Source organism: Convolutriloba macropyga, chromosome 1, assembly GCF_964194025.1.
Source record: "Convolutriloba macropyga chromosome 1, txConMacr16.3, whole genome shotgun sequence".
Lineage (NCBI taxonomy): Eukaryota > Metazoa > Xenacoelomorpha > Acoela > Convolutidae > Convolutriloba > Convolutriloba macropyga.
Genome location: NC_134468.1, coordinates 88,718,250 through 88,742,808, shown reverse-complemented (window position 1 = coordinate 88,742,808; position 24,559 = coordinate 88,718,250). Strand labels below are relative to the sequence as shown.

Here is a 24,559-nt window from a genome sequence, read left to right as displayed (position 1 = left end):
CGCTCGTTTTTTGGAAGAAATTGCCGATAATTTTCGATTTATGCACAGGAGCATTATCTTGCTGAAAAATAAGGACCAGGAAATGCATTTTTTTTCGTAAATTTTCAAAACTTCCAAATAACCGACAGCGTTTAGCTTGTTGGGACACTTAACAAGCAATTTCCGTCCATCTGATCGTATTGCACCCTAAAAAATAAGTGGTCGTTTGTCCGAACTCAAATTTTTTGTGTTTTTTTTTCAAGAAATCGAAAAACTCTTTCAAGAAATTACATTTCTTCGAAAAATTCTAACGATTCCGTCGCTGGAGATGCGCACCCTTGTTTCATCAGCAAAAACTACATTCTGCCAGAAAGAGAACGGCTTCTTGAGCATATTGATACACCATTTTGAACGAAAACACTTGCTTTTCTTCTTCAAACTGACTTTTTTTGCAACATTTCTTGAAAAAACGCCATATTTTTTTAGAATTCGTCTAACTGTACCTCTGGAAATTGTATCGTAGCAAGAGAAAGCGTTATGAGCCACACGAATTTGCTCTAGTGAGGTTTTGGGATCTTTCAAAACATCGGCAACTAACTTTTTTTCTAATTTTTTTTGACAATTTGGGGGGTCTTCCGCTCGATTTTTGGGCCTCGAAACTGTTGTTTTTCAGGTAACGGTTGTATGCATACTGTGCACTGGATCTTGATTTTAATTTGAGTTGCTTTTGTATTTTAGACCATGACAATCCGACATCTCTTAGCGTAACAACTTGGCAAACGGTATAAGAACAAAGCGGTTTAACCATCTTTTCTGTTTAGGCGGAGAAAGTGAGAATGAAATATCTCTTAAAACTTCTAAATTTCACACCTTTTTTCACGCCTTGTCGCAAATCATGCTTGTGAAGCACGAATCATGCTTTAAAAGCAGAAATCATGCTGTACGTAGTTTTTTGGTACCATAGTGTATGAGTCATAAAACTTGTCTAAAAATCACAATTTTGCCTTTAAATCATTCCCCAGATCTGCAGACGACCTTTTAATTTTTAGGCAAGATTTATTTCTTGCAAATTTTTTTTTGCTAGAATATCGTAGATTGTAAGATTTCTTGATAGAATATTGTAAAAGTTGAATCCGCTCATCACTGGGGCGGAGAGGGTTGCGAAACAGAATGGAGGCAAAATAGGTTTTTGGCACAAAAGAGGGAGACTCGGTTTTCTTTTTGATAAAAATGAATTGGTCATTTGTATACTACAATACTACAATTAGTTTGTACAAATATCTATGAAGATAAAAGAGGAGCCTTATTGATGTAGTCAAAGTTTCCTCCACTCAAAATGACAACAATGTTATTGCAGCCGTAAAAGTACTTCTCAATGTTCTTCCTGTTCATCAGAACTGCTGCAGCGATTGCCCCTGATGGCTCTACTGCCATTTTCATTCTATACATGAGGAACTTGACTGCGTGTATGGACTCCTTGTCCGGAACTGGGATGATATCATCCACGTACTCCAAGATGTGCTCCAGTGTCAACTGGCTAAGATGTGTGTTGCCCAGACCATCGCATATTGTGGGGGGTAGATCTTCGGGTATGAAGAGAGACTTCTGGTCGAATGATTTTTTTGCGTTGAGGGCGTTGCTGTGTTCAACTCCGAACACTTTGATGTCGGGTTTTTTAACTTTCATCGCTGTCGCTACTCCCCTAAAACAAAAACATCCATCAACAAACAAACTATGAAGCCTAAAGGGCAGTGATCGAAGCTACTACAGCGATCATCGAAAGAATTACTCTCCATGTTCATTATTTACCAGATTACTAAGTTACAATTTTGATAGTTATTTTTACAGATAGAGGCAGCTTTTGTTTGTAGGAAAAAATATTTTTAAATTTGTTTTGCGTAGGAAAAAATTGTTGCTGAATTGCAAACACATTACAAAAACAAAGTTAGCACATTAGAAAAAATATCAATTTAGTAATTCAAAATTAGAAAAAGACATACAAAATATTCAGTCTACAAAATGTATCACAGAGGTGCAAAAAGTTTTTGATTGGAAGACACTGTAACAAGGACTCCTTTTTCTATCCCCACGTACGTGAAACATTTTGTAATTTTCGGTAACTATCTTTTAATGCATGTTTTTGTGTTATTGATGTCGAAATGAGTATAGTGGAATAAATGAGGTGACCAACCATTGCGATTTAAAAATAGATACAATAGTCTGTCTCATTGTTGGGAGTGTAATTCAGAAAAGGTGGATTATTGATCGGATTAGTACAGTAGAGTGCATATTTTATTAACTTTTCCTGTCACGACTTTTGACTACAGATTAACATATTAGAAACTGAGCAGAATAACCTCTCGTATTATGGAATTCAAAGGAAAGACATGAGATAAAGGCAATTAGAGTAAAACCATCAAGACATTTTTGCAATTCTGAGAGAAATACACTTTTTAAAAGTTATACGAAAAAATACAGACAGGCTGGCAAGCGTGTATAAAAGCACAGTGTTTATAAAAATTAATTGAGGAGTGCGTCACTTTCATTGTTTTGTTTTTGATCTTTTTATATCCATGTTTATTAAAAAACAATATCAGTGTCAAATATTTGAGTTGTTTTGAATAAATTGGTCAACACCGATCATTGGTGAAAACTCAACTGAACGTTGTGTTTCATATTCAGCATAAAAATACATTACATTGTATCATGGCAGCCATGTTTGCGTGCATTTGTTCTTATCCTTTTTGACGTAGTAAAAACAAATATCTGAAGAGCCAGAACTCGAAAAACAAGACAGTTTTCTAAATAGATTATTACCCATTTGAGATTTTTTTCTGAAAAAAAAAACAATAATTAACCGTTTTGTTAGATAGAAATAACGGTTATTTCTATTACTCTTCAAGTATATCTCAAAATGAGCAATAATCTTTAAACAAAAATTGTGAGAAGACGCTTACGTTTTTTTAACCGATAAGGCCGAATTTAACAGTTTTTGCGCTGCATAATTTGATCATTTCCGTCACTTTTTCTCAAGGGGGTGGGTATTAAGGAAATCTTTTGGCAAATATACCCAAGAAGACCCCCTCCCCCACATGGCACAATGACAGCATCCACCTCCGGCACCTGTTCCAGAATCTCCAGACCACAGGTACCCTGTCCACAGAGGGTGCTCTCTTGTGCAGAAGACATGATGTACTCTGCCCCTGTCTCATTCCTCACTTGTTCTATGAGAGCATCTCTCTCTGCGAAGGTAGAATTGTAGAGAGACACTGTGGCCCCGTAACTCTCTGCTATCTGTCTCTTCAGCTCAGAGCCTCTCTTTGGACTCACAATGTAACAACTAAGGTTGTGCAACTTGGCCGCGTATGCTGAAAGAGCAAAAGATTGAAAGAGCATATGGGCTAACATTTCGATCAACCTCAACCCCTATCCCTCTTTCTCTCCCTTTGAGAACGATTTTTTTGTTTCCATATATCGCTGTCTGAACAAAGTAAGGCAGGCATTGCACAAACAACACTGGGCTCGCGACAGCATATAAGCATTCGAATAATTTTTGATTTTGTGTAATTTTTACTTTGAGCACTACACTGATCAGGGTCATTCCCATCAAAGCCCCGCTCAGCTTAGTGTTCCTATATTCCCTCTTGACATAGGGTGAATATGCCCTCCTATCAAAGCCAAGATCTAAAATGTTTCACCCAAGCTTTATGGTCATATAACTTTTACGCCCCCCCCCAGCTCTTTTGATATTTTTTACGTAGTAAACTGCTATATAACAAAACTTAAATTGTAACGGGAGGACAAATAAAACACTGGGGAGCAATAAAGAAAATATCTGTAAACCCAATTAGAAGTTTTTAAGAATAATTAGGCGTTGGTCACAAAACCATGGGAAAAAAAATCTCCCAAAAGTGTTTCTTTTTCCATGACTTAGAAAACATGGATCTGTTCGGTTTATGCCCCTGTTACACAGGAAATGTCCTTACATAGAAAAGCATATTGTAAAAATATGGCACGTGAGTCTGAGGGGTGCAAACAAGCAGAAAAGATCCGAAACCTCTGCTAAACGTTAGACAGTCTGGGTCTTTCCCATTATAGCCCCCTCAGCTTAGTGGGCATGTAACCTATAGCCCCCCCCCCAGATGAAAATTCATAACCACCTCTTTAACACAAAATCGGAAATCGATGTAGGCGAGCCACTGAAATTAATAACCACTTCTTTAACACAAAATCAGAAATCATTAATCGATACTGGAACAAAACAAAAACTTGTAACCAACAATTGTAAGCATAAATGATGAATTTAATTGTATGCTATAACTTGATTTGTTTTGGGGGGGCTATAATTTTCTGGGGGGGGGGCTATAATGGGAAAGACCCGACAGGTCTAAGGGTGTGATGACGAGGTACTAGATATCTTTTTGGACTCGAAATGTTGCTGAGTTGTTTCTTCAAAATTGCCCCCCCCCCCCCTCATACCCAGTACCCAGTTGAGTTGTCATCTTAATACTAACGCATATCCCCCTTCCGCAATCATTGCACGGGGACCATCATCGCACGAGTGGGGTATGATAGAAAAAGACGGTGAGTTTCTTACCAAGTCCACCCCCAAAGTTTCCACTGCTTCTTGTCATGACACTTTTGACATATGGTTTCTGCTGTTTGACCATTAGGACAGAATTCATGGCTCCTCTGATTTTGAAACTGCCACATTTCTGCAGATTCTCACATTTGAAGAAGATCCTGCGTCCCTCCGCAAACAGGCTGTCGAAGGTCAAACTGGTCTCTATTGGGGTTCGGTGGATGTAGGGCTTAATCCGCTTCTGGGCTTTCTCTATTTCCTCGACTTCCACCACCATTTTGGATGGCATCAATGATTGAGATTAAGACTATTTGTTTCCTTTCAAACTGTCGAGAAAATTATTAAGAGATATTTTCTAAGCATTAATAGTTTTTTCGTTTTTGATGACTATTACTTCGTTAGTTATCGTCGGTTGTTGTTTGTTGTTTAGCACTAAGTAGTAACAGTAAGAGTGACAAGATTAGTTGGTTATGTAGACAGAAGTTAACTTCATTGGTAGTCTCATCGAGTCTTTTTTGGCTGTTTTTGTGGTTTTCTTCCAGTTCACCTGAAACAAATACAAGATCTTTTCCGCTTGTCCCTCCCCAGCTTAGTGAGTGCTTACTATCCCCCCCCCCCTGTTGTTATCGCCATCGAGAGGTTATCACACTCCGAGCCGAAGCTGGAACAGTTCGTTATTTAGATCTATTCTGTTTCGCCTACCCCTCCCCCCTCCCCCAGTGTTTTTTATGACACCCAGTTACAATTATGTGTTGTTATATAGCACGTTACTATGTAAAAATAATGCACGTGCGCTTGGGGATCATAAAACATATATTCCCACTAAGCTGGGGGCCAAAACAGAGTAGATCCCGTTACTGTTTAACTTGGAGAGAGATAGAGAGAACTAGAGAGAACCGTGTGGCAAAGTTTTTTATTCTTCTCGTGTTGAAATTACAACAGTTGCATAACTTTTGATTAGCAATTGGATCGATCTATTCTGTCCCCCCCCCCCCCCCAGCTTAGTGAGTATTAATCTTTTATGACCCCCAGGCCCACGTGCTATTTTCTTACATAGTAACGTGCTATATAACAACATAGAATTTTTAACTGGGGGTCATAAAAAACACTGGGGGGGGGGGGGGGGCGAAACAGAATAGATCTTAGCAATTGATTAGACTATCATTTCCCCCACTCTTCATATAGTAACAGTGGCGGGAAAGGGTGGTCTGATACAAAAGCAGAATTTAGACAGCGCATTGATGCATGTTTTTGTAGTTTCATTGGGCGCTTATTTCACTCGCAAGTTTTGCAACTGTTGTTATGGCAACAAGAGCTAGACTAAAAAATATGCATCAAAACTAGCCAAGATACCAAATGCTGAGCTTACCTAGAGGGATACATGATTCCAGTGTACTAACGCAGTGTACTTTTTGCACGTGCTGTAGAAATTTTGTAAATTTTATCAATAGATTGCATGCAAATCTAACTAGAATTTTAAGTTTCATTAAACATTTAGATTTTTCTTTAAAGAATGTACGCCCCACAGCAAGACGAATGTACGCCACCAGTAGTCAGAACACACGCCATTGCAAAATGAATTATTTTGAGTTACTATTGTGGTGGTCTGAGAAGTTAGCGCAAGTAACATGCCCACTAAACCAAGGGGCTGAAAAAGGAAAGGGATCTTTTCCGTTAGTGCCCCCACTACGTTATGCTGGGCTTTGGAGGGGGGGGGGGGGGGGGGGGGGGCTAATGGGAAAGACCCCGTTATGCAACCCCAGTTACAGAGCGCGTGTCATTGCACAGTTAATCACTACCCCAGTGATTCTGGAATTTTTATAGTGCAAGACCTGATAAGATGCTGATCAAAAATCTTTATCGTATATGATATTATCTGGTCTTCCACAACAAAAATTCTGCCCTACGTGAATTTTAATCGCGTAAGATCTGATAAGACATGTTTTAATGATTTCAATATCACCGAATAACGTAGTCAAGTTCCTATAAAACTAAAAAATTAGCGGTCAACTAAACAATTATGAAAAAAAATGTTTATTCTATTGTGGCGGCAGTTTTAATCTGAGTCTCCACTAGGTAATATGGCTCAACTTAGCAGTCCGAGGTGGTTTTGGTTTTTGAGAAAAAGATTTCAGCCTAGTTTGATGATCAACTCTTCAGAAAAAGCTCCTAATACTCGAATAATTTTTTTCGCAAAATTTAAGTCTCAAAAGGCAATATGAGATCATTTTCTCTATGTTGCTCTGACACTTAAGTGTTGCAAGCTGTAACTTTTTGGCTACTGCTTGAAAGCAATTTTGAATTGTCTTCACTTTGAAGAACATGCCATGATGAAAGAAATTTTATCGCACATGATCTGCCAAAACTCTTATCAAAAATATTGATGAATGACTTCTTTGTGCACGTATTGTTCATATTTTAGATATATTCTTAAATAATCCCCTCGCTTTGTCTTTCTTGATCTATTCTGTTTTATCCCCCCCCCCGTGATTTCCAAGCCCCCCAGTAGCAACTTATATGCTGTTATATAGCACGTTACTGTGTAAAAATTAGCACATGCGCTTGGGGGCGTAAAAGGGCAGCTAAGCTGGGGCGGGAGGGGGCAGAACAGAATAGATCCTGTTTTTTCATGCCGCCCACTTACAAACGTATGTATTGTGAAATGGAGCTTTACTAAGTTAGAGATTACACCGCTGTAAAAATTATATGACAAAAGGGGTGCAAAGCAGAATAGGTCACCTATTTTTATACATGCTATCACACTTAATCAGACTTTCTAGAAAAACTAAAAATTAAAGCTTGCTATAGTTGTGCAAGTTACTGCACAAACTTCTGGGGAAAAAATTAAATCCTTTTACACCTTAAGGCCAACTTCAGGGAAAAAATTGGTTCTAAATAGGTTAGAAAATGGTTCCGGGAATCTTTTGGCAATTTGAGCTCAGCTTCAGTAGTCACCGTCATTGGCGCTGAACTTCAATTGCCTTAGGCTTCTAGGGCTATATTCTAGCATAAACATAGATTGTAGGGCAGAATTAAAACGAAGTCCAGCATTCCACAATGGGCCATTAGGCAGTTTTTTTTGAATATATTACAAAACAAAAATCTCAGTCACCCAAGGTAATTTATGTCCTGGCCAAAAAAAACGTATGCTACTAATTATTTGGATTTATGTTCTCTCGTGTTTAGATGGAAAACAATTGGGTGTTTTGTTAACATTTGAAACCTTTTGAGCACTGAAAGGTAAAAAAAAATGTAGTGAGGTTTTGATGTAAATCGAAAGCAACAAAGTAGGGAAACTATGCATGGCAAGCACCTCAGTTATATGCAATGTAAAAAGTATTTTTTGAGTAAGTGTTTTTCCATATGCGTTACTAAAACTAAATTGCAAATCATTAGAATGAGCTGGGCTACCTCGCGGTTTTACAGCCTGACTAATTGTTACCCCTGTTTCTCCAAAATTGTTTTATATCCCCAATTCAAACAAAAAAAATTGGTCAGCCGTGATTTATGCAAAGTGTACTATTTTATTGCTTTCAAAGATTAAAAATTTTAACCTTTTTTTTAGTTTTTGCCCCCCCCCATTACGTTATGCAACCCCCAAAAACAGAGCGCAGCTGCTGACACTTGTGAATGAGAGAGAAACTTAGATCAGGCAAAAAAAACGGATCTTTTCCGTTTGTGCCCCCCCCAGCTTAGTGGGTGCATATTATTTGCATCCCCCAGACGCACGTGCATTAACTTTACATAATGATTTACTATGTAATGACACGTGCTCTGTAACGGGGGGCGCATAACGTACTGGGGGGGCACAAACGGAAAAGATCCACGAAAACGTCAAGGGTGCAGAAAGTACTCGAAAAAGTCAAAACCACTAAGAGAACATTTTAAGGATCTTATTCAGTTCCCCAGTACGTTATGCAACCCCCAAATACAAAGCGCGTGTCATTACATAGCAAATCATAATATTAAAATACAGCACGTGCATCTTGTGGTTGCAAATAAAAAGCACCTACTAAGCTGGGGTGGGGGGTCAAACTGACTACTATTTTTATTGTATGTACAATCAAGTTCAATCAATTTAAAAGGCACCAATAATTAAAAGAAAAAGGATTAGGAAGGAGAGTATATGCTGCTGTTTTTACAGATTTTTTCCTTTAAAACCAATTGATTGCTCTTGTTGCTGGGAGCCATTTCCAGCTGCGGGTAGGGCTTCTGCCGGCTCTGCTTGTTTTAATTCTTATTCTTGCTGTTCTTGGCTAGCCCCGTTCGTCGTTTATCCATGCGTGGTATGATATCATCAAAAAATATTTTCTATTCTCATAGAGTAAAAAGTCACTAATTCTATTTTAGAATTCAAGAAGTAAGGCGTGACAAAAAGATATAAACAAAGAATGAAGGAAGTGAAAAAAAAGAAGTAAAAGTTTTTCGTGTGGTGGCGATTCACATGACCAGATCACTGCGCTAGGAGTTGCCGTGTTAGTGGCGGAGATGTGTAATTGTGTTTAGGAGTTAATTTTTAATACGATATAAAAGCGAAAGAATAAGTCTGTGCGCCTGGTGGGGATCGAACCAATGCGCCCCGTTTGGTCAGAGCAATAAAACACTACGCTACAGCACGCTGATGTGGTATTACAAATGTGGAATTTTGTTTAAAAACGTAAGAGTTAAGACGCTTTAACATGAAATGATGGAAGGAACAGAATAGCCTTTGCGCTGCTGGGGACTCAACCTACGCTCCATTTGATTAGAGGAATAGAGAAGTGCGGTACAGGTCGCTATTTCAGTCACAGAGAAGTGTAATTAATTTTGTCTGTTATTTATTGATTAGGTATGAGATTGTGAGGCAGTTCAATGGAATTTTCGCTATTTTGCAACAGTTAATGACTGTTTCCAAAAGAAAGAAAATTGTAACAAATGGAATAAAAATAAGTGAAAGAAGGAAGAATAAAAGCAGTAAAAAGTGCTGTGCTTACTTAAACGATGAAACCACTGAACCAAATTGCGCATAGTACTTTATTTAGTGCTATGCGCGGTTTCGTTCAGTGGTTTCACCGTCTAGGTAAGCATAGCACCTTTAGCTGCCTCTTCTTCTTCCTGCGTTATAACTTTCGTTTGTTGTATAACTGTAACTAAACTGGCATGAAGATATCAGAACAGTGATTGTGAAAAATAAGAAAATTTTCTCTAGTTAAAAATGAAGCTAATCGACTGAAAATGGGGGGGGGGGAATGGGGGGGGGGGGTAAACGGAAAAGATCCTGGCATCATCATAATATTATAGTTTAGACGAGTTCATATTAATATGTAATAGTTCTTGTTTGGGATGTTGGGATGTAAACACGTATGGAAGTAGTACTACAAAGCCTCTCCGTGAGAGCTGACCCGAAAAGAAGGTCAATTCGTTTCATCGTCCCAGTCTAAGTTGATTATCTAATTTGACTATGGATGAGATGGTTATTGTATTCTAGGGGCCATGTTGTATTATGAGCTAATACAGCGGTGTTGCTTCTTCTTTTTATATATTGTCGTGGTTCAGGCGTCACCTCAACATGTGCTGGGGCCATGCTAAGTGCCGTTTCATAAAAAAAAAATTTCTGGCGAGGTTTCTCGTCCAAAGAGTCTATCGAGTAACTAGATATGAAGATAACTCTGGGCGTGGCGGTAAAGGTGTCCAAAGGAGTATCGGAGATGTCTGCTTTAAGGGACGTGTCGTTTGTTTTTGTTCGTTTTTCTAATTTGCAACAATTGGCTTTGTGGTTCAGAATTCTCATAGTGCCGCTGCTTTAGACTACAAGGCAAACGCACAAGTCTTTCGAGTTTTGGTTTTGGGGTCATTGCAGGGGATTGCTTTAGGTTTGCTCATTTGCGTGTGCTTAACTGCTGGTTGTGTTGCCGGTTTCTGTCGCATTGAGGCTATTTGCGCTTTGTTTGTGTTCCCAATGACCTTGTGAACTCAAGAAAAGCATAAAGTTTGCCAATGATTACTTTACCGCCAAAAACCTGAGAGTTACTCTTTCCCGAAAACCAAATAAGAGCAACCAAAAGTCTAGAATATATGTTTCAGTACATAAATTGGAGACCTACCTCCGTGATTAAGAAACATAGTCTACCTTCTGAAACGGAATTTTTTTTACCAAAGAGGGTGACATTACCCCCCCCCCCCCGCTGAAACTTAGTATCAGAGCGACAGGACAGAGGAGGATGCAGCGCATTTCTTAACCAGGCATTTCTGCAGAATAGAACGAGAGAGAATCAGAGCAATTATCAAAAGGACAGATCACCCCCCACCCCCCACCCCCCACACCTGAAAGTTAGTATCAGAGCGATAGGACAGAGGTGGAAACAGCAAGAAAACTCCCCAAGACAATTTTTTTGGTCTCAGACGTCACCAAAGACGAGGAGATTTTTTTTCAAGGGTTCCAGACGTCACGCGATCAAGAAGGCCTGAATTTTTTCTGGTTGTAGACGTCACCAGGAGATGATAGCCCGAGGTTCCACACGTCACCTCAGAAGTCCCTTCCCCGGTTAGACGCATCCAAAAAAAAACTTGAAGATTTTTTGCGAGAAAAAAATCTTTAAAAACAAGAAAAATTGTCCCCCAAGGAGCTTCTGTGGATGATTTTTGAAAGAAATAGCCGTGAGAAACTACATGTCGCACTCAGCAAAAGAAAAACACACAAATTGCACGAAAAAACGGTATAGCAATTTTTACATCCGAAAAGTTTAAAAACATTTTGTCGCAAAAAAATCTACATGACAGTGAAATTACTAATTGAATAGAACAGTTAATTTAGACTTTAAATTGAGTTTTTGAAGTTGAATTCTTCTTGGAAAATTTTTGCTCAAAAAACGAAAAATCCGCCAAAGAGCTTTTTTGAGCGTCAAAAATCATAAAACGTTATTCCAACGTTTTAATGAAAATTTTTTAATGAATCCAAAAAAATTTTTTTGATTGCCCCCCTGGGTTTGTTATGAAAAAAGCTTCACATTCAATTTATCGACTTTATGTTTTACAAAAGAGGCAACTTAATTTTGACAAAAATTGCATCTTTTACTTTGACGTTTTCTTGACGTTATGATATAAACAATTAGTAGATCCCAGAAAACCTATTGATTGGGCCCCTCAGTTTGTTATAAATCAAGTTTTAAAAATCGTTTACCGTTTTTGCATTTTAGTAAAGAGGCAACTTGAATTTGGTAAAATTGCTACTTTGACTCAAAAAGTTTAAAAACTTATTCCAAACGTTTTCTTAAATACTTTTAATAGATCCAGGAAAACGTATTGATTGTGCCCTCTCAGTTTGCTATAATACAAGTTTTAAAGTTAGTTTATGGATTTTGCATTTTAACAAAGAGGTCACTAAAATTTGGCAAAATAGCATCTTTGACTTTAAAAAATTCAACAAACATTTTCTTGACGTTATGATATAAACAATTAGTAGATCCCAGAAAACCTATTGATTGGGCCTACTCAGTTTGCTATCATACAAGTTTTGAAATTAATTTATGAATTTTGCATTTTAACCAAGAGGCAACTGGAATTTGGCAAAATTGCATCTTTGACTTTGAAATATTCAATAAACGTTTTCTTGACGTTTTGATAAAAACAATTAGAATATCCAAGAAAACATATTCACTGAGCCTCCTTAGTTTGTTATAACACAAACTTTAAAGTTAATTTATTGCATTTCGATTTTAGTAAAGAAGCAACTTGATTTTAACAAAATTGCATCTTTGACTTAAAAAATTCAAAAAATCTTTTCTTGACGTTTTGATATAAACATTTAGTAGACCCAAGAAAACCTATTCATTGAGCCCCCTTCGTTTGTTATAAAACAAGCTTCGAAAACGATTTTTCGATTTGTGCCATTAGTAATGAGGCAACGTAAAATTGGCAAAAAATGCTTCTTTTACTCAAAAAAAATTTGAAAATCGTTTTCCAACGTTTTGGTTCAAACATTTATTAGATTCATGAAAATCTATTAATCGCACCCCTTCAGTTTCTTTAAAAACAAGCTAATAGGTATTTTTATCACATTTGCAGAACTGCAAAGAAGCAACAGAAAAGTGGCAAATTTGCTCCTCTGACTTAAAGTAATCAAAACACATTTTTCTCTAACGTTTATTTAAAGCATCAATAGAATTTTAAGAAGACCTATTGAATCAACCTCCTCAGTTCACTGCTAGGAAAAATGAGGAATTAGTTAATCATTCTGCTAAACCGTAAAGAACGGAGACAAAAATTCCAAAAAACGCTTCTTCAAAAAACCAACAAAGGAATTTGTGTTTTCTTTGACCTTAATTGCATACTACTAACCGCGAGCCCATTTAATGGGGTAGTATGTATTCTTAAGAAAACCAGACAATCACATTTTATTGTTTTCAATTTGTGCATACTACTAGCCGCGCGCCTAGTTAATGGGTTAGTATGCACTGAAAACGACTTCAAGAAAAAGAAAAGAGGAAAGTTGAGAACTCTTTCTCCTTAGCTCAAAAGCAAGAAAATCAAAAGCTGGAAACAATTCCCCACCCACATTCGCTCAAGCAAAAATTCCATTGATGTGGAAAACTCAAACGTCTCTTCATTTCGTTCGCGATCATAGAAGTTGCCGAAAGAAGTCCCTTTACCCCTCTTTGGTCTCAGTAGTCACCAGATAGAAGAAGAGAGTATTTTTTGGTGTCAGCAGTTACCGTCAAAGATGAACTTCATAATTTAATGCAAGCAGTTTCTAGAGTGGAAGAAAATTTCAAAGTAAAGAGTTCGGAGATTTTGAAACAAAGCAGTTCAACTTAAAAGGAAAGAATCTCAAACGAGCTTCAGCACAAATCGATTTGTCTTGTCTGCCTGTCTGTTGCTCACGTTGCCTATTCGGACTGAATTAAAATTGGTCAATTTTTCAACAAAAGTTGAAAGCAGTAGCAGTCTCTAAGCTTTTTTATTCCTTGTTCTTTAAGAAAAAGGTCCCTGTAAAAGTTTGTAACAGAAACCATTCAAAGGCCATATACTTATTCTTCTCATTAGAACAAATCGTTTTCTTAAGTTTAGCAAATATTTGGTCCTGTTTTTTAAAATAAGGAAACAAGTGCGCGCGATTGGTTACTTTTGTATTTTTTAGAGATAAAATTAGCTAGATTTAGCACAAAAAAACACTAGAATCCTTTTTCTTTTTCAGAAAAGTTGCGACGTATTTTTTTCAACAAGAACCAAAAAACCTAAAACTGAAAATCCCCACAGTGCCATATACAATGTTCTTTAACTTTGAAATTTGCGTCGCTTTGGTTTCAAAGCCATTTTACCCGTTAGTACGGAGAAGACCAACCAGAGGAAGATGACAAAGAAGAATAGTCAAATTTGTCAGTAAGCGTTAAACAAAATCAAAATTGCAAAGCTGAGTTTGAAAAGCAAGCTGGACCTCATACAATCAGCAATTGATCAGCGAAGAAGTTTTAGATCACTCACTCTGCTCATTCGAATTCCAGCAGCACTTTATCCGTCATGGAACGACATTCAAACTTCTGTCACGTCTAGAAAAATTTGAACACGAAATTGACAGTTTAGATGATATTGGACTACTCAGTCAATCTTCAACTAGGATACGCAAGGATGTCAGTGTAACAACTCGTGCGACCGCCAGATGGCCAAACTCATGGAGATGCTCACCATCAATGAACGAGAATTTGGAAGCAAGCAACCCAGAACGTTCCTCATTCTCCAACAAAACGCCACCTCTCCCACCGAGACCTGAGAAACCATCCCTGTTTTTGTTTGAATGCATCCGTACCAAACCAATGTTGTCAAGTTTTTTGGCAACAACGAGAATCCCCTTACTATTGGAATGAGTACAGCAAACTTATTTAGACCAACTAACATCGATAACACATCTGAATCCAAAGCAGAAGCAAAACACTCTGATAAAAAAACTTGAAACGACCGTCGCAAAAACTCCCCATCGTTTTGCTCTCAGTGGTACAACCTTCTCTGCTGTTTATTGTTTCACAGTCAACCACCAGCAGCTTAAAGCAGACAATGACTCATTTCAACCGCTTAGTTCAGTAAGCACGCAAAATAATTTCCAAAGCCTTTTTCATCTGGAAAAACTTAACCATCAATTTCAGTCAAACATGGTAACTGAGTTTTCTTGAGATATCGCTGAGAAACATTTTCGGACGCAAACGTTTCAACCAATGAGCATTGGTTGTTCTCAATACCAAGTAACACATAATCCCCGCTTGATGAATCCCAGTTCTGTGAAACATTACAGTCAAGGAAATCCAAAGAGTCCAGATTTTGATCTGCCCCAGAATCAAAAACATTTGAACTGAGTAACACAATGACAAACTTTAATCAGTTCCCTGAACATTCCTGCCAAAACGCAAACAATTTTCAAACGTCTAACAAATTTTTTACCAATTCATAAGGGACTGGAATTGAAAAACACAGAGAATAAATTTTTACCTGGAAGCTTTACTAAATTTCAGCCACAATTACGAGTCAAAACCGTTGGCATTGAGCCCTCCAACGCGTTCGGAGTTCAACAAAACCGTCTGTTCAAAAGCAATAACGGAAAGTGTTCCCATTGCTTCTTCATTCGCAACGTTTCCCCCACAAGCACTGCCTTCACCAGAGCGAAATCCCACGCAACAGTTTCCACATTCATATCAAATTTCCAGCTTATTACATCCAATATCAAATGAAATGTTCAAAAACCTTTCATTTGAAATCAAATATTTACCGTGGACCTCAAACACAGGTCCATATTGGCAGAATCCAACAAGTAAACACTCAATCAAGGTACCACCTCTTACGACCCAAAACTTTAATGGCAATCCATTAAAGTACCACGAATGGATAAATAAATTTTTTTGCCTAGAACATAACAACATAAGTATTACTGACACACGTCGTATCACCTACCTGCAAAATGCAAAAACTGGAAAAAGAAAAGATGTCATTCAAGCATATTCCTGTGAGCCTGCTTTTAATAGCACAGCTTTAAACGATCTCATGTCAAATTTTGGTTCTCTCACATTAGTGTGGAACGCCTTCATAAATCAATTGAAAAATTGGAAATCAACTCACGACTATAACAAGCAAAACTTTGTAGCTTCCGCTTCGTTCTGGAAACGTTTAGTGCAAGCTTTCCAATACCTGGGATACACAGCGGACCTACAGAGCTCAACACTTATGAAGAAAGCTGAAGAAAAAAAACTGCATAACATCTTCATCAGAAGGACAGAGCACACCACTGCATCAATCGAATCACCAGCTACTTTAGTTGAACTTCAGAAATGGTTAGAAGTTCAAGCACATGTGTACGATAGTGCTCCACCATTTCCACCCCTAAACAACGCAATCACAACGTTCTTGCGAAAAAGGAAACCAATCAAAATGTCGAGGAAACCATATACTAGCGACCTGTTCCGATTATCAAAAATGCAACCCAACCAACGGTTTGAATTGTTAGCAAGAGCAATCTTTGCTTGAACTGTTTGAGCAATAAACACAATAAGGAAAACTGTCCCTCAAGAAAACGCTGCATGACCCTGGTAAAGTTACCAAACGTCCCCCAGCTGCTTTTGCCTTCAGCAATTCCACAGCTACAAATTTTTTCAACTAAGAAAATCAGCCAGTCAAACAGCAATCTGGACCAGAAAGTAACAGCAACGCATGCGTCTCGTCCAAGTGAAAAAAGCCGCTATGGAAAATCTTTTGCAAACAAAAATCAGAATCAAACTCAGCGCGCTAATTTGAATAGTTTCAACCAAATATTTAGCGTGAATCATCTACAGTCTACACCAAAAGAACAACTTCAACTTATCCCAGTATCATTTCTAAACGGCAAGAAGGCTTTCGATACGTACGCTATGATAGATCCAGGAAGCCAATTTACTTTCATACTTTACAAAATCTCAGAGTTTTGTGCTCTTACGTGCGAAGATCAAGAAGCCACTACGCATCAGTATCTTAACACAGAGCATTATATGCCACTGTCAAAAATTTCTGAACCTGTGAAAGTTGCACCCTACGAAACTTTGGATCATATTTTCAAATCACAACAACTTATAGCACTCCCTGTTTAAAGGTAGCACCAGCTAATTTATTTGAACTCAACCAGTTTTGCGATGCTTTCAAAAAATTACGTGATATTCACTTCCTAGAAATAGCTGAAGGCAAAATCGGTGCCCTTTTGGCAATAAACACTCTTGCTTTCACACACCTAATGGAAGTCATCTCAGCAACTAAAAACCAGCTATTCGGCTTAAAGACGAGGCTTGGATGGACCCTAGCTGCAGAGTATGAAAGAGTGCAAATGCAACCCAAACAGCGATCTCACCAGCAGAAAAAGAACGTGTACCACGTATCACGGCATAGCTCCAACGATCAGCCCCTCGATTAGTTGCTTGAGCAATTTTCGAAAATTGAAGCTGAAGGAACTCAACCCCAGAGTGAATCTACGAATCCCGTTGACAAGGAAGCACTTGAAATACTGAACAAGACAATCAGCCACAATGGGGAGAGGTACGAAATTTGTTTACCTTGGAAAAAAAATGAGAATTGAAAATAAATTTTCGCAGCTCTCAGCCAGCTGAAAATTCTTCATGAGCGACTCAGTAATGACATCCAATTGTAGGAGTTGTATGATCAAACTCTCACAGCAGATCGTCAAAATTTTTGTGTCGTGCCAGTTGAAATGCAGCTGCCAGAACCCGAGAAATTTTGGTATTTGCCCCATCACCCGGTTGTTAATCCAAACAAGCCCGGAAAAGTGAGCAGAGTAGCAAATGCTGCGGCCGAGTTTAGAAGCTAGTCTTTAAACTCCAATTTGATCTCTGGACCAGATTTAATGAACGACTTGGTAGGAATCCTTCTGAGGTTTCCTGAAAACCCAGTTGCCATTCTCTCTTATATTGAAGGCATGTTCATGCAAATAAAAATAAGGCATGAGGACCAATCTGCACTACGCTTTCTCTGGCCGAATGAAGAGAAAGTAAGCCAATACCAATTCCCCAGATTAATTTTTGGAGCAACCTGTTCCCCCTTTTGTGCAATTTTCGTGCTAAACCGTTGCGCAGAAGATAATGCAATTGAACTTCCAAAAGCAGTTTCTGCAAAAAAAACTTTATATATGGACGACTATATCCTTTCTTTGCCGTCTATAGAAGAAACAATTGAAATCATTAGCCAGAGTAAAAACAGCCTCCATAAAGGTGGTTTTCACTCGACAAAATTTGTGTCAAACAAACATGAAGCACTAAAATTCTTTGAGCAAGAAGATCGGGATGAACCAAAATAAATCAATAGAGTCCTCGGTCAGAAATGCAACACCCGAACTGACTGTTTTCTAATGAAGACCTTAGAACAATTTCCTAGAAATGCGAGTGACTATACACAAAGAAAAATGTTCAGCTTAGTGTCAATCATTTTTGATTCCCTCGGAATATTGTCTCCGCTCACAATTAGAATCAAAATGCTTTTACATCAAGTCTGGAAGCTAGGCGAGAAGTGGCATGAACCACTTCCCGCCGAACTACTTTCTAACCTACAAAAAGTGCGTAATAGTTACTTCGCAATGCCTGGTATCGAAAACCCCCCTGCTGGTTTAACACTTCAACAACTCAGGAGAATAATCACAAGATTCATCTCTTTGTTGATGCCTCAACTGTTGCATTTGCAGCAGTTGCTTACATTCGAACCCAAATACAGGACGAAAAATTTCAAATAGCTTTTCTGCTTGGAAAATGCAAAGTTGAACCAATTAAACAAATTAGTGTGCCAAAATTAGAATTCGAAGCTGCTGTTTTAGGTACACACCTCAACACCTTGATACAAAACGAAATGACTTTAAAATTTGAGAAAGTTTGCATGTGGACTGATAGTCGTGTTATCTTAGATTGGATCAGCTCAACTAAGAAACAAAACGTTCTTGTGTCAAATCGACATAAAGTAACTAAAAAAGCAACTAAAACTAATGAGTCGAATCATGTCCCAATTACTTTCAATCCAGCCGACCATGGAACGCGTAGTCTTGGGCCATCAGAAATCTCCCCGAAATGGCTTACAGCACCACAGTTTTTGCAAAACACTGAAAGTTCTTGGAAAGATATTGGAAACATTTCAACCGTGGGTGTCGTAACCAGAAATAAAAAAAACATCAATCAAACCTATTGTAAACTCGAAGAGCTTTTCAACATGGAATAAGCTCTTTTTAACACTCGCAATTGTCTTCAATGTAATTTACAGACCAAAGAAGAATCGTTCCAACAAATATCAGTACATTAAAGATAATGTTTGTTTATCTCATATTTTTCTGCTGAAGCTGTTTCAAAATTATGTGTTTTCTTCAACGCTCAACGCATTAAAAAAAGACAAAAGTTAGACACCAAGAGGAAATTGAGAAACTTGAATCCAATAATCAACCAAAACGGACTTCTACGATCTAGTGGCCGTCTCCTATTTGCTCCAACAGAATTGGAGATCAAAAAATGTCCAATAATGTTGGACGCATAGGAAAAGATCGCTAGACTATACCTTGAACATGCTCACAGAATATGCGCTCATTAAGCAACGGAACCGGTCAAAGCATTTTTACAACAACGTTACTACGTCATCGGACTGCGACAAACACTCCTATCAATAAAAAACCGATTATTTCTGTGTCGCCGTTTTGACACTCAGAATATACAACCAATACTGGCCCCACTTCCTGCATTCCACACACCCATAGATGAAACCAAATTTCCGTTCGCCAACACAGGCTTGGACTTTTTTGGCACGTTTTATACTGAAGACAAAAAAAATAAAATCGAGAAACACTACGGACTTACTTTTACATGCCTCGTTACGCAAGCAGTCCATTTAGAGACACATTAAGATTTAAATACAGACAGCATCCTCAATGCATATCGACGGTTCACCTGCCGAAGATGCCGACCTGTTTTTTGTACAGCGATATCGGAAAAACGCCTCCGAAGAGCTGAAGAAGTCGGTTAATACTTTAGACAAAGACTAGATTTAAAAAGCCCTAGCTGCAGTCAAAACGACATGGACATTTAACCCACAGTACGGCCTTCTTTTCGGTGGCTTGTCGGGGCGATTGATTCAGAACGCCAAGAGGAAATTAAAGATGATGTTGGTTTATCTCATATTTTTTTGCTGTAGCTGTTTCAAAATATTGTGTTCTCTTAAACAATTAACGCATTAAAAAGAAGACAAAAGTTAGACGCCAAGAGGGAATTGAGGAACGTGAATCCAATAATCAACCAAAACGGACTCCTACGATCTAATGGCCGTCTCCTATTTTCTCCAACAGAACTGGAAATCAAAAAATGTCCAATAATCTTGGACGCATAGGAAATTATCGCTAGACTATACCTTAAACATGCTCACAGAATATGCGCTCATTAAGCAACGGAACCAGTCAAAGCATTTTTACAATAACGTTACTACGTCATCGGACTGCGACAAACACTCCTATCAATAAAATACCGATGTTTTCTTCTGTTTCGCTGTTTTGACACTCGGAAAATACAACCAATAATGGCCCCACTTCCTGCATTCCACTTCCCCATAGAAGAAACCAAATTTTCGTTCACCAACACAGGCTTGGACTTTTTTGGCTCGCTTTATAGTGAAGACAAAAAAAATAACCGAGAAACACTATGGACTTTTTATTACATGCCTCGTTACGCGAGCAGTCCATTTAGAGACACATTCAGATTTAAATACAGACAACTTCCCCAGTGCATATCGCTGGTTCACCTGCCGAAGATGCCAACCTCTTTTATTGTACAGCGATAACGGAAAAACATTTGTCGGCGCCTCCGAAGAGCTGAAGAAGTCGGTTAAGTCTTTAGACAAAGACAAGCTTTATAAAACCCTAGCTGCAGTCAAAACTACATGGACATTTAACCCACAGTACGGCCTTCTTTTCGGTGGCTTGTGGGAGCGATCGAATCAGAACGCCAGGAGGACACGAAAGATGATGTTCGTTTATCTCAAATTTTTTTGCTGAAGTTGTTTCAAAATATTGTGTTCTTTTCGACAATCAACGCATTAAAAAGAAGACAAAAGTTAGACGCCAAGAAGAAATTGAGAAACTTGAATCCAATATTCAACTAAAACGGACTCCTACGATCTAGTGGCCGTCGCCTATTTGCTCCAACAGAATTGGAGATCAAAAATTATCCAATAATCTTGGAAGCATAGGAAAAGATCGCTAGACTATACCTTGAACATGCTCAAAGAATTTGTGCTCATTAAGCAACGGAACAGGTCAAATCATTTTTACAACAACGTTACTACGTCATCGGACTGCGACAAACACTCCTATCAATAAAATACCGATTTTTGTTTGTTTCGCCGTTTTGACACTCAGAATATACAACCAATAATGGCCCCCCTGCCTGCATTCATCTTCCCCATAGAAGAAACCAAATTTCCGTTCGCCAACACAGGCTTGGACTTTTATGGCTCGTTTTATACTGAAGAAAAAAAAATCGAGAAACACTATGGACTTTTTTTATATGCCTTGTTACGCGAGCAGTCCATTTAGAGACATGTCCAGATATAAAAACAGACACCTTCCTCAATGCATATCGACGGTTCACCTGCCGAAGATGCCAACCTCTCTTATTGTACAGCGATAACGGAAAAACGCCTCCGAAAAACCCAAGAAGTCGGTTAAGACTTTAGACAAAGACAAGATTTAAAAAGCCCTAGCTGCAATCAAAACGACATGGACATTTAACCCACAGTACGGCCTTCTTTTCGGTGGCTTGTGGGAGCGATCGATTCAGAACGCCAGGAGGACACGAAAGATGATGTTCGTTTATCTCAAATTTTTTTGCTGAAGTTGTTTCAAAATATTGTGTTCTTTTCGACAATCAACGCATTAAAAAGAAGACAAAAGTTAGACGCCAAGAGGGAATTGAGGAACGTGAATCCAATAATCAACCAAAAGGACTCCTACGATCTAATGGCCGTCTCCTATTTGCTCCAACAGAATTGGAGATCAAAAAATGTCCAATAATCTTGGACGCATAAGAAATTATCGCTAGAATATACCTTAAACATGCTCACAGAATATGCGCTCATTAAGCAACGGAACCGGTCAAAGCATTTTTACAATAACGTTACTACGTCATCGGACTGCGAAAAACACTCTTATCAATAAAAAACCGATGTTTTCTTCTGTTTCGCCGTTTTGACGCTCGGAAAATACAACCAATAATGGCCCCACTTCCTGCATTCCACTTCCCCATAGAAGAAACCAAATTTTCGTTCACCAACACAGGCTTGGACTTTTTTGGCTCGCTTTATAGTGAAGACAAAAAAAATAACCGAGAAACACTATGGACTTTTTATTACATGCCTCGTTACGCGAGCAGTCCATTTAGAGACACATTCAGATTTAAATACAGACAACTTCCCCAGTGCATATCGCTGGTTCACCTGCCGAAGATGCCAACCTCTTTTATTGTACAGCGATAACGGAAAAACATTTGTCGGCGCCTCCGAAGAGCTGAAGAAGTCGGTTAAGTCTTTAGACAAAGACAAGCTTTATAAAACCCTAGCTGCAGTCAAAACTACATGGACATTTAACCCACAGTACGGCCTTCTTTTCGGTGGCTTGTGGGAGCGATCGAATCAGAACGCCAGGAGGACACGAAAGATGATGTTCGTTTATCTCAAATTTTTTTGCTGAAGTTGTTTCAAAATATTGTGTTCTTTTCGACAATCAACGCATTAAAAAGAAGACAAAAGTTAGACGCCAAGAAGAAATTGAGAAACTTGAATCCAATATTCAACTAAAACGGACTCCTACGATCTAGTGGCCGTCGCCTATTTGCTCCAACAGAATTGGAGATCAAAAATTATCCAATAATCTTGGAAGCATAGGAAAAGATCGCTAGACTATACCTTGAACATGCTCAAAGAATTTGTGCTCATTAAGCAACGGAACAGGTCAAATCATTTTTACAACAACGTTACTACGTCATCGGACTGCGACAAACACTCCTATCAATAAAATACCGATTTTTGTTTGTTTCGCCGTTTTGACACTCAGAATATACAACCAATAATGGCCCCCCTGCCTGCATTCATCTTCCCCATAGAAGAAACCAAATTTCCGTTCGCCAACACAGGCTTGGACTTTTATGGCTCGTTTTATACTGAAGAAAAAAAAATCGAGAAACACTATGGACTTTTTTTATATGCCTTGTTACGCGAGCAGTCCATTTAGAGACATGTCCAGATATAAAAACAGACACCTTCCTCAATGCATATCGACGGTTCACCTGCCGAAGATGCCAACCTCTCTTATTGTACAGCGATAACGGAAAAACGCCTCCGAAAAACCCAAGAAGTCGGTTAAGACTTTAGACAAAGACAAGATTTAAAAAGCCCTAGCTGCAATCAAAACGACATGGACATTTAACCCACAGTACGGCCTTCTTTTCGGTGGCTTGTGGGAGCGATCGATTCAGAACGCCAGGAGGACACGAAAGATGATGTTCGTTTATCTCAAATTTTTTTGCTGAAGTTGTTTCAAAATATTGTGTTCTTTTCGACAATCAACGCATTAAAAAGAAGACAAAAGTTAGACGCCAAGAGGGAATTGAGGAACGTGAATCCAATAATCAACCAAAAGGACTCCTACGATCTAATGGCCGTCTCCTATTTGCTCCAACAGAATTGGAGATCAAAAAATGTCCAATAATCTTGGACGCATAAGAAATTATCGCTAGAATATACCTTAAACATGCTCACAGAATATGCGCTCATTAAGCAACGGAACCGGTCAAAGCATTTTTACAATAACGTTACTACGTCATCGGACTGCGAAAAACACTCTTATCAATAAAAAACCGATGTTTTCTTCTGTTTCGCCGTTTTGACGCTCGGAAAATACAACCAATAATGGCCCCACTTCCTGCATTCCACTTCCCCATAGAAGAAACCAAATTTTCGTTCACCAACACAGGCTTGGACTTTTTTGGCTCGTTTTATACTGAAGACAAACAAAATAAAATTGAGAAACACTATGGACTTATTTTGCCATGCCTCGTTACGCGAGCAGTCCATTTAGAGACACATTCAGATTTAAATACAGACAAATTCCCCAGTGCATATCGCTGGTTCACCTGCCGAAGATGCCAACCTCTTTTATTGTACAGCGATAACGGAAAAACATTTGTCGGCGCCTCCGAAGAGCTGAAGAAGTCGGTTAAGTCTTCAGACAAAGACAAGCTTTATAAAACCCTAGCTGCAGTCAAAACTACATGGACATTTAACCCACCGTACGGCCTTCTTTTCGGTGGCTTGTCGGGGCGATTGATTCAGAACGCCAAGAGGAAACTAAAGATGATGTTGGTTTATCTCATATTTTTTTGCTGTAGCTGTTTCAAAATATTGTGTTCTCTTAAACAATCAACGCATTCAAAAGAAGACAAAAGTTAGACGCCAAGAGGAAATTGAGAAACTTGAATCCAATAATCAACTAAAACGGGCTCCTACGATCTAGTGGCCGTCGCCTATTTGCTCCAACAGAATTGGAGATCAAAATATATCCAATAATCTTGGAAGCATAGGAAAAGATCGCTAGACTATACCTTGAACATGCTCACAGAATTTGTGCTCATTAAGCAACGGAACCGGTCAAATCATTTGTACAACAACGTTACTACGTCATCGGACTGCGACAAACACTCCTATCAATAAAATACCGATGTTTTCTGTTTCGCCGTTTTGACACTCAGAATATACAACCAATAATAGCCCCCCTTCCTGCATTCATCTTCCCCATAGAAGAAACCAAATTTCCGTTCGCCAACACAGGCTTGGACTTTTATGGCTCGTTTTATAGTGAAGACAAAAAAAATAACCGAGAAACACTATGGACTTTTTATTACATGCCTTGTTACGCGAGCAGTCCATTTAGAGACATGTCCAGATATAAATACACACACCTTCCTCAATGCATATCGACGGTTCACC

At 38.6% G+C, this 24,559-nt stretch overlaps 1 protein-coding gene across 3 annotated transcripts in view; it reads right to left on the bottom strand.

Annotated features, from left to right (window-relative positions):
- Nucleotides 1-1,198: 1,198 nt before the first annotated feature.
- The window catches only part of LOC142352934 (uncharacterized), a 38,192-nt gene continuing 14,831 nt past the window's right edge, over nt 1,199-24,559 (bottom strand). For 2 of the 3 annotated variants that reach the window (XM_075405094.1, XM_075405106.1), the window contains exons 2-4: nt 4,577-5,108; nt 3,050-3,347; nt 1,199-1,681 (exon numbers count right to left, since the gene is read on the bottom strand). In XM_075405094.1, the coding sequence (XP_075261209.1) occupies nt 1,261-1,681; nt 3,050-3,347; nt 4,577-4,850 (993 nt within the window). In that variant the 5' untranslated portion in view covers nt 4,851-5,108 and the 3' untranslated portion in view covers nt 1,199-1,260. Of the gene's footprint in view, nt 1,682-3,049; nt 3,348-4,576; nt 5,109-5,930; nt 6,031-24,559 lie in introns of those variants that run through there. The other variant, XM_075405100.1, reaches the window with a different exon arrangement.